The sequence below is a fragment of the Halichoeres trimaculatus genome, unplaced genomic scaffold (genome assembly GCF_033239565.1).
Source record: "Halichoeres trimaculatus isolate MK-OKI-2021-1 unplaced genomic scaffold, fHalTri1.1 fHalTri1_scaffold_20, whole genome shotgun sequence".
In the NCBI taxonomy this organism is placed as follows: Eukaryota; Metazoa; Chordata; class Actinopteri; order Labriformes; family Labridae; genus Halichoeres; species Halichoeres trimaculatus.
In genome coordinates, this window is record NW_027437198.1 from 7,606,040 (window position 1) to 7,617,195 (window position 11,156).

Here is an 11,156-nt window from a genome sequence, read left to right on the forward strand (position 1 = left end):
GGATTATGGAATTGAATAATATCTTACATCAGCTCTGAGGATTTGATTTTAATAAAAGCAGTCACTGTTTGACTTTTTTCTCTCTGCATCTGTTCACATGCAGCTTTTCTTCAGAGAAACATACAAACAGCAGAAAATAGTTTTCTGTCCTTTTTCTATGACCTTTTCATTTCTCTCCTCAAAGATTCACAAAAGCCATCTCTCCTTTACCCACTTTATGTGTTTTTTTAGTGCTAAAATCAATATAGCACCTCTCACAAATTGGATTTTGACCCCACGGTGGCACTTACGACTGTGATTCTATCAAGTAAAGCTTAGGGCACAAAACATGACTCATTTATTGTTTTTTGTCGTGTTTTCACTCAGGTTCGAGCTGCTGTTTGCGGAGCTGGAGATGAACAGAGAGGAGCTCGGCATTGCCAGCTATGGAGCTTCAGTTACCACTATGGAAGAGGTCTTTCTCAGGTGGGCAGATGATGAAGATGAACGAATTAAAAAATTTTGATTCTGGGTGAAACTGACCTAATGTAAGACAAATTTTGGATTTGATATTAATCCTGTGGAAAAAAAACCCTGACAGGTGATGTTAACAACACTAATTATTTTGGTGCAGCAGCACAGCCTCACAGTGAGCGTGATATGTCAGGCAGTGAGTGAACGTGTTGTTGTGGATGTGAAGGTTTCATTACCAGATGAATGGATCCCAGCATCTGCAAAACTGCAGCTGCTGTTTGTTGTTAGCGCTCCGCAGCGGTTAATAACTCCTAAAAGTGGATCAGCCGGGGCTTGTTGCTGTGAGCAGGGAGTGAAGGCTGGTCACCGCAGACCAATCAAACTGAATCGCCTGTGGAGGTAAAACTGATGAGGAAAGTGAACGATGGTTCTCATAGAGAAGTGTCGGACCACACAAGGTATCCATAGACCACACCAGTCACGACTGTGTTCTCTGTGACGTTTGGTTTCTAAAGAGACTTGGGAAATGCTGATTTAATCTTACCCATGATCAACCTAAACACACACACAGAGGCACAGCTGAGGCATGTTTTCAGCTACAGTGCACCACCTGGCTGTATCAATGCAGCCATGTCCCTCATTATGCTAATTTATGCTAAACTCTCAGCCTCTATATCATCCTAATGGACTTGTTATATGAAATTCCCCATCTGATAAGCATGAATAAATACATGAGCTACATATACATAATTGCTTTTCAACGAGGCTGCAAACATGTTTCGTTCCTCTGTCAGCAACAGAGATTTCTAATCTGAGCTCAACAGGAAGCTCTTTGCTTCAGCAGCTTGCCTCAAGTGGACACTCAAGGAACTGCAATTAAATTCACTTTAACTTGATTTTTCAACACAAGCCGCTGCTCCTTAAAGATGCTGTGAGGACTTCTTTTAGAATCATTGTCCAACTGTACTTCTAATTTATTCTCATGGTTGTCACTGTGATACCAATAAAATGCTTGTTTGTAACAACTGTGTAGAATATGTTGTTACATTCAAACCTGGCAACCCAGCTTGGCACCAACAAACATGTGCTAATTACTACCTAGCTGTAGCAGGTCTCTTCTGAGCATCACTCAGCATCACGCTATCAAGGTTTCTGTCAAAGATGGCTGAATGAGGAGCGCATGTGTCTTCACAGTCAACGACGGGAGCCGGCTCCTGATCGGGAGCCGGCTCCTGATTGGGAGCCAATTCTGGTTTTTTTTTCTCCTGGCCTTTTTTAATTAAGTCGCAAGTGATAGGAGCCAATTTTTATTTTTTTTTCGAGAAAAATTAAAGAACAAGATAAACAATAAGCTAGAGTAATAGACCTTAAAAGACCTCAATATAAAGTAAATCATTTTACATTGTTTGTGGAAATAAAGGCAGTAAGGAATTTGGAGCTGAAACAAAAACAGGAGGGAAAGTGTCAGGGAGACAAGAGAGAACGAGACAACACAAATGCACTGTAAAGGTCAAGTTAAGAAAATGACTGACAGCAGAAAAAAGGAGTAAAGTCTGCAAGATTAAAATCTCTTAAATTGTTAAGTAGAAAAAAGCTAAAAGTTCAATTGTAAATAGTTACATGTTCGTTTTTGCATTTTATGATTAATTTTTTTAGCATCCTGTAGAGTGAGTTAATAAAGGCAACAAATATAAATCTAAAAAACAAAACAAAATGCATTTTTCTACATCAGTTATTAATTTTGCATACAAATTTTTGACTGACTGACTGTCATCCATCTTATCTTTTAAATCAACTTCTTTAAAAAGAATTTTATGTACATTTTTCTTTTTGAAAAATGGTTGAAGTGTTTTTAAACTATGTATTGTATGCCGTCCTTGAAACAAAATCTGTTATTATTACTTTATCCAGCCTACTTGGAGGCGAGAGATGAGGGAAACAAACTTGCATGTTCATAGTGATATACTGAGGCCAGCAAAATCATTGAGTTCTTTTCATTTATTGCACGATTAATTGATTTATTGACTATCGCCCGGGCTTACACAAGAGCCCAAAAAATAACTTAAAAAACAACAACCAAAAAAAAAAAAAAAAAAGGAAAAAGATGTCTAAATGAGATCCAAAGCAGAAGAAGAGATATCCCTCTAAATTCAGTTCAACTTCTGTGCGAGTTAGTTCCTTTTCTTGCTGTGAGCAGTGTAGAAATCAAACACACACTTTGTCAGTTTTGTGTGTCAGATTTCAGAAAAGCAAAATGCAAAAAGAGAAACAAATGCACACCTGTATTGGATGATGGTGCTCATGGGAAATAGAGTCTTCATCCTAGAAAACATGGTGCCTTAAAATGCGACATGGTTTGTAGTTTATAGGGCTCATAATGAGACAGAAATTTTTATTTTTTGTTATTTAATGTTGATTTTAAAAGAAAATGGTCCCACATGTTTGCCTCTAACCACAGCAAAGAGTTAAAACAAGAAGCTTTTTCCTTTCAATGCCAGCGCTGACATGTTCCTGACCCAAATCAATAGACACCGCCTCAGCAAGTGTGAGTGTGTAATACTGTAATTGAAGCTGCCAGGAACACTTGTCTCTTAGGCCTCATTATTTACTAGTCACTCTGGAAGTCCACCAGTGTTTTCTGGACTTGAACACAGTTCACCAAACGTCAGACGTGACACCGAGAAGAACTGCTGCTTGAACATTTGGTTGTTCGGCTTCCTTCTGGCTCTCGGTAATTCGCTGCCAAGAAACAACTTGTCAGTGGGGAAGTAACACTGCTCTCCACAGATATCAGATTTTTGTGTGATAAAAAAGAAAAAAAACAATATGGAAGATCATCCAGTGAATTCTGAAAATGAGCTCAGTTTCTCAGACACACAGATACAGGCAGAGATGAAACACCTGGGGAGCCTGTGAAGACGTGCTCAGAAAGGTGCCCTGTGTGGTGATGAGATGACGATATCTGATGCACATGGATGAGCCTGTCATTGTTGGAACTTTTATTATTTGCTTTTGTCTTCTTGGTTGTAATTTGTAAGGCCGAAATGAGCTTCTTTCTCGAACGGCCTTGTCTTTCTTTTTCTCAGCGAGCAGCTGAAAGGTACAAATGAGTTCTTGAAGATCCCATTTTCAATAACAAAGAAGCATCTCTTTTTCTGGAAATTCATAATAAAGCAAAGACTTTGGAAAGAAGCAGTTCCTCTTCATGAATTCTCTGTTATTTGTTGATTATGAAATGTGACTTTGTGTGTTTAGGGTTGGAAAGTTGGTGGATTCTAGTTTGGACATCCAGGCAATCCAGCTCCCTGCCCTGCAGTACCAACATGAGAGACGCTCCCATGACTGGACCACAGATGACGCCAGCAGCATCAGCGGCATGACAGACGTCACCGACTTCACAGACAGCGGCACTCTCATCTCAGAGGACTGCTCCAACATCAAGCTGAACACAGGAGTAAGACGAGAAGGCAAACTCATCCTGTTTCTTTGATTTCTGCAATTCCTGAATCTCTTTCTCATTCTCTCCCATCAGGTCAGACTCCACCTGCAGCAGTTCTACGCCATGTTCCTCAAGAGGGCGCTGTACAGCTGGAGAAACTGGAAAGTGATGGTAGCTCAGTTCCTGGTGCCTTTGGTCTTCACTGTCGTGGCCTTAGTTGTTGCACGCACCATTCCTGATCATGAGACTGCTCCTCATCTGAGGCTGGCCCTCAGCAAATACGGCTCCACGAAGGTCCCCGTGGCTCTGCAGCCTGAGCCGGGTCCCCTGGCTGCTGCCCTGGCAAACACCTACAGCTCGCAGCTCTCTGCACAGCTGGGCCAGCTCGTCAACATCACAGGTAACTTTAACAACAGAGCCTGGTGCTTCAGCCTGTTCGCTCAGCATTTACTCATCGTTCGCCTGCTCTCCTCTGCCCCCCATTAGACTTTACAGACTACATCTTGACTCAGGCAGAGAAAGAAGGCGGCAGCTTTAATGAGCGCTGCGTGGTGGGTGCTGCTTTCCGCGGCAGCAAGAACCAGTACCCAGAAGTAACGGCTTACTTCAACAACGAGGGCTACCACACTCCCGCCACAGCTCTCATGATGGTGGATAATGCTCTTTTCAAGTTCATCGCAGGGCCCAATGCTTCCATCGAGACCGGAAACTTCCCAATGCCACGAAACCTTTCTGAATCTGCAAAGAGCCAGCTCACAGAGTGAGTGTACAGGATGTTAGAGGAAGAGCTGGAGTGATCAGGAGAGAGAAGAGGTTTTATTTGTTTGTAACTCACTCTTTTCCTCCATCTTTAGGGGGAAGACTGGCTTCATCGTCGCCATCAACCTGATGTATGGTATGGCATCCTTGTCCAGCACCTTCGCCCTGCTCCTCGTAACAGAGTCGGCCTTAAAGTCCAAACACGTGCAGCAGGTCAGCGGAGTCTACCTGTCCAACTTCTGGTTCTCGGCCCTGCTGTGGGACCTCGTCAACTTCCTCATGTCCTGTCTCCTCATGCTGGTCAGTGAAACTCCTCACTCTGAAGAGGTATTTTAAAAGTTATTCTACAATCTCATCTCATCTCTCTGAACTCGTTCTTTGCTTTACCCTAGGTGGTCTTCAAAGCGTTCGCAGTGAAGGCCTTTGTGGACGACAACCACCTGGTGGACGTGTTGTTGCTGCTGCTGCTGTACGGATGGGCTGTGGTGCCTCTGATGTACCTGCTCAGCTTCTTCTTCTCCACCGCAGCTACAGCCTACACACGCCTCACCATCTTTAACGTGATCTCTGGCACCGCCACCTTTCTGGCCGTCTCCATCATGACCATCCCAGGTAAGAAGAGGCTGTCATCTCCGTACTTTCAGTCTGAGCTGAGTTTTACCAAACTTTGCCAACTTCCTCATACTTCAAAGGTCCTGTGGGGACTGTCAGGACAGATCTTCTTTCTCACTATGAAACTTTGCCAGTTGGTGCAGCGTTGCCAAAGGGACTGTGGGTCCATGTGTCGTAGATGGATTCTTTTTCTCTCAGGGAAATCTGACCTGACCACAGATACTGAGGGATAGCATTTAGAAATAAACTATTTTTGTGCTGCTAATCTCATTGAAGTTCTGGATTATGAGCAGGTAAACATAGAAAAGTGAGACCATTAATGTGACTGTTGAAAGTCTCTAACTGGAATTCTGAATGGAAAAAAAAAATGGTTTTAACCCTTGAAACTCTGACAGTCAACTTTCAAAATCTTTTGTCATCTTTATGTTTTAGATCAGGGGTGGTCAACCTGTGGCTCACGAGCCGCATGTGGCTCTTTGCCTTTCGGTGTGTGGCTCTTCAATCCATTCATAAGAACATATAGTTAGGAGTAGCTGTGTCCTGATCAATTTAAACTATATATATATATACATATTGATGCCAACGTTGGGATCATTTGGGATTGATACTTAAGTTTCAGTTTCTCTTCTCTAGTACAAATTGAAACACACAAAAATAAAAAATCTTGCTTTGAAAATTGGAAATGTATTGATTTTAATTTTATCATTTTGTTTATGTGTGAGAGGAAGTGCGTTTTTAAGACCACATGTGTGATGTGGCTCTTCGTAGCACCACAGTAATTTTTGTGGCTCTTGGTCTCTGACTGGTTGGCCACCCCTGTTTTAGATACTTTAAACTGTGAAATGTAAAAAATGAAAAACAGATTTGAATTTTTAGAAAGTTTTCTCTCTATAAACACTGTAGATGAACAGTTCCAAATATTTTGAAAGATAAAGATTACATGTAACTATAGTACATGTAACTATAGTACAACAACAAAGGCATTTTTTCCCGTACTCTTGTATTTTACTGTTATGGTTTGACAAAGTACAGAAATAACCCCATGAATGATATTCCTGGAACAGAAAGAGTCCCGGGTACTTTTAAGGATGGAGCTAGGCGGCATTTTTAGGAGCAAATGTACAACAGCATAGGATAAATAAAAGTAGTATAAGACTGAAAAGTAATAAACAAGCAATAACACAGCAGTTTGAGACAAAGCCAAGGAGCAAATAATTGCACTTTCGTATTGAAAAAAATTACTTTAATAGATCTGTGAATAAATGGTGGATACAAACTGTTTCTTACTGTGTTTGGGACAGCGACTCATCCCCTGTCTCCTCCTGAATCCTGAATCTCTATCTGCTCTGTCTCCTCCACACCAATCAATTAATCAATCAATCAATCAATTAGCTTTATTTATAGAGCACCTTAAATACAAACTGAGTTTAAGCCAAAGGGCTGAACAGCAGGGAAACTCCAACAAGAGCCAAGAGCAGATATAAAACACCAAATGATAAGATAAAAACAAAGACAAATGAACAAGGTAGAACACTATTGTGTCAGGGCAGCACAAGCACATTACACACAGACTTCCATAGCCATTATTAGATGGAGTCATGGCTGTGAGCGCAAACAACCACAGACAGCAGCCGACAGCACACACTCATAAACAGATATACACAGATGCATACATATACACAAGTCCTTCCACAGTAAGACACCAGAGCATGTGAGCTGAGTGTAGCGAGTTTTGAAAAGAGTGAAGAGCGGGAATTTTCTGTGAATGGCGAGGTGGAGTGAGGCGCCGTCCTGCTAATATTTCTCGCTTGTTTCTGCTCACAACAAGAGACTGATGCATGCCCAAATCTGGCCCAAAATCTGTTAAAGTACGGTATCCGAAGTACAAATATTTTATTACCTCCCACCTATTTGAGGTCTAAGGCTTCAATTAAGGATAAGTAGAATATGCGCGCACATATTTTACCACCGAGGCCAGAAACACCTCACAGAGAGCAGAAACTCTCCACTCCTCTGCTCATATGCTCTGCTCCACACAACTAGCAGGAACCGTCTTCTTCCTCGTAGATCATTTCAACATTTTTTCCTTCACTATGTTCAGTACTACTAATGCATTTATTAAACAATGACTGATTGAATATATCAAAGATGAACTTTATAAAAACAGGTTGCAAAAAACAGGCAGGCTTTAGCCAGGACACAGCAAAATGACACTCAGAACTTTCAGAAAAAAACAAGGGTACTGTTATAAACAATAACCAAAATACTTAAGACATAGAAGAAGCCTCTAACAACAACACCACACACTCTGATACACGCTGATCCTCTTTCTCCCCCTGCTGCAAAACTCAACACAGCTCGGGCAACACTCTCACTGCTGCAGCGTGCCATGTATGTGTATATAAAGCTGTGGCAGCCTCTGGTTTCAAAGGGTTAAAAAACTTCTCCATCATTCTTTGGATGACTGACTTAATTTCTCCTTTCCCAGAGTTGAACCTGCTGGACCTGTCGCGTCTCCTGGACAAGGTGTTCCTCATCTTCCCAAACTATTGCCTGGGCATGTCCTTCAGCCAGTTCTACCAGAATTACCAATTCATCTCGTTCTGCACCACCAATCCACTCACTGAGGATATCTGCAAGTACTTGAGTAAGTGCTGCTCCTTTCTTCTTCTTCTTTATTTGGATCCTCATTAGCTGCTGCTTATGCTGCAGACACTCTCTCTGGAGTCCACATGTAATAAACATAACATACAAAAGATACAAGAAACACAATTTTCAAAAGAAAACTTATTCAGCTAATAGGATCCTTGAGGAAAGAGGAGGAGGAGGCCATTTCTTCTTCCTTTGAGGCGACGCACTTCAAGGTTTGAGTTGTAGTTAATAAGAGACACTTGAGTCATTAAATACATGGAAGGATTACATACGGGACAATGGGCTGGTTTGTTTCTATAGTGATAGTGATGATTAACGATGAGTCATGCTAATATATGATAGTACTCTGAATATGAACAGATGAGAAGAGGGACAGGGACTATTTCCAAACCAGTAATCAGGTTAAATTACTGATCTGTTCTTTTCATTTTTTCCGTAAAAAACTATGTCAGCTTTTTTCTTAAGTGACAAGAGTGGCGAGAGTTGCGTATACAAGAAATCACGCTTTCAGCATGAGGACAACTCACGTGTAATAGCAGCCTGCGACACAAATGTAAACAACAGAGAAGGAGAGGAGAGATGTGCATTTTCAAGCTGGAAATACAGTCACTGTTTAGAGTTTGTGTCAGCTGAGGTTCGTTGTTCACTCTGTGCTCATAGTTTGCTTAAGATCTTTGACTGAAACATTTAGGAATCAATCAGAGAGAGCGATCAGCACACTGTGGACATAAATGCTGAAGAAGTTGTTTGACTTTTAGCTGGGGGAAAAGTGAGTCCTGTCTTTCACTGTAACTCCCTCTATTCTAAGAGCTGAACCCTCTGTTCAGCACAAATCCATCCGTTGATGAGCAGATCAACATAACGTAGGCTTCAACGAGGCACCTGGTGACAAGCAGGGGTGCGCCCAGACTTTTTAGGCTGGGGTGCCCCAAGCAGGGTACTGAGGATTATGTGAGCCCACTCTTTAATAACATTTATTTTTGCTTATTGTTTTACAAATACAGAATCAACAGAGAGTTTTAACAAAAAAAATTGAAAATGAGAAAAACCAAAGTAGAAAAAAAAAAATAAACTAAACTAAATTAAATCTAAAATTAAACTGAACAGTGCTGTAGTGCACCAAAAATAGTACTGTAATAGCTTTCTTCAGTTGTATTTTGAAAATCAAAATGTATAAAATAAATATTTTTGTTTTTAATTGTAAAGTACATATTACACAACTACCAATAGTCTATGCATATTCCTTGAAAACAAAACATGTAGACTCATTATTACATATAGTGATCTTAATTGCACAATTTTGCCAAACCATGCAGCTGCAGGTGTTATCGACCAATGCTGAATGTAACTAACAAAGTAACTTGTAATCTTACTTAGTTTCTTTTAATATTGAGTAATAAGTAAAGTAGCTAAGTTACTTTTTAAAGGAGGAATCAGTAATCGGATTACTTTTTTAAGGTAAGAGTTATTACTACCCAGTTTCCTCGTCATGTGAAATACAGAAACAAGCACCAATCAACGTCCTGCTCGATATCTGTAAATTCTTCTTTCTTCTTTTTTGAAATCACTGTCTATGATGATTTTTTTTCTTTCTAGACATCACGTACCAGAAAAACTACTTCTCCATGTCAGAGCCTGGTGTGGGTCGTTTCCTGGTGGCCTTCTCAGTCCAAGGTGTTGTCTACATTATCCTGCTGTTCATCATCGAGCTGCAGTGCGTCCGCACTCTGCGGCGACTCCTCTCCTCTCTGGGCCGGAGGCGAAAACAGGTAAAGGAGAAGTATTTGTAAACCTGTTTAGGTCTCTTTTTGCTTCACATCAGTTTTTAGACTTCCATCACTGATGTGCGTCTGTGTGTTAGTTACCTTTGATCCAGGATGCAGCGATGCTCCCAGAGGACAGGGATGTGGCCGAGGAGAGGAAGAGGGTCTTGGAGTGCCAGCCCATGGTGGAGTCCATGGTTGGCAGCCCGCTCGTAATGCAGGAGCTCAGCAAGGTGTGTGTGGCTCAGCAGACGTCTTTCTTCTTCCTGTGAGAGTGAGCCTCAGTTCTGATATGTCTTGTAGAGATTTTACAATGCGGTGGTGTTATCTGTCCTCCTCAGGTGTACAGCAGCGGGCAGAATCTCCTGGCTGTTGACAGGCTGTCTCTAGCTGTGGGGAAAGGAGAGTGTTTTGGCCTCCTGGGCTTCAATGGAGCTGGGAAGACGACGACCTTTAAGATGCTGACGGGGGATGAGAGTGTTACCTCTGGGGACGCCTACATCGATGGATATAGTATCTTGCGGGATATTAAAAAGGTAAGAGCTGAGGAGGAGAGGACACCTGCTGTTAAAAGATAAGTGGATAACATTTGGATGCAAGTTTCCTGAACCTTATCTCTGGATTGCAGGTGCAGCAGCGTATCGGTTACTGCCCTCAGTTTGACGCCGTGTTGGATCACATGACGGGGCGAGAAACTTTAAGTATGTACGCCAGACTCCGAGGGATCCCAGAGAAGTACGTGTCGGGTTGTGTGGAGAATGTGCTGAGGTCGCTGCTGCTGGAGCCTCATGCTGACAAACTGGTCCGCAGCTACAGGTTGGTGCTCTCTGACGTCATGAAGAACACATGAATATAACACGTTTTGTTCGTGGAGTGTGTGAAAGTACATGCTTTGATTCATCTTCAGTGGGGGTAATAAGCGGAAGCTGAGTGCCGGCATGGCTCTGATTGGTGGACCTCCTGTCATCTTCCTGGATGAGCCGTCGACGGGGATGGACCCTGTGGCGCGGAGGCTGCTGTGGGACGCGGTTACACGCACAAGGGAATCAGGAAAGGCCATAATCATCACTTCTCACAGGTGAGTGTGATCAGATGTGTGTATGTCTAAAGGCTGGTTCACATTACAGGATTCTCTAAAACTTCACACATTTAGAGAGCACACACTTGATGATAACAAAGGCAGATCACACAAGATTTCTGTGTCGTGATCTTACAGTGTGTGGTCTGCACTCTGAGGACACCACACACTAACAGACTCTTCAGCAGAGCTTCAGCCTCTTCACGCTCAGTATTCCAAATCTCGCTTAGTAAAACGTGACTTCGGTGTAAACAAACATGACAGGCGAGAAAAAGCAAAGATGTTTGTTTTCAGACTCTAGAATTTAAAAAAAAAGAAAAGGATTATGGTTAAGGTTGTGGAAACGACAGGGGTATGGGCTGTTTGAATACCAATGTGAGTTGGAGGTGAGTAAAGTTGT

The 11,156-nt window shown here is 42.0% G+C and overlaps 1 protein-coding gene across 1 annotated transcript in view; it reads left to right on the top strand.

Moving 5' to 3' along the window:
- The window catches only part of abca3b (ATP-binding cassette, sub-family A (ABC1), member 3b), a 43,297-nt gene that overhangs the window by 28,424 nt on the left and 3,717 nt on the right, over positions 1-11,156 (top strand). Inside the window, exons 17-28 of the mRNA XM_074696164.1 lie at positions 367-465; positions 3,709-3,907; positions 3,986-4,292; positions 4,379-4,652; positions 4,747-4,951; positions 5,044-5,263; positions 7,752-7,910; positions 9,512-9,684; positions 9,777-9,911; positions 10,020-10,214; positions 10,307-10,494; positions 10,586-10,756. Coding sequence (XP_074552265.1) covers positions 367-465; positions 3,709-3,907; positions 3,986-4,292; positions 4,379-4,652; positions 4,747-4,951; positions 5,044-5,263; positions 7,752-7,910; positions 9,512-9,684; positions 9,777-9,911; positions 10,020-10,214; positions 10,307-10,494; positions 10,586-10,756 — 2,325 coding nt within the window. The remainder of the gene's footprint in view (positions 1-366; positions 466-3,708; positions 3,908-3,985; positions 4,293-4,378; positions 4,653-4,746; positions 4,952-5,043; positions 5,264-7,751; positions 7,911-9,511; positions 9,685-9,776; positions 9,912-10,019; positions 10,215-10,306; positions 10,495-10,585; positions 10,757-11,156) is intronic.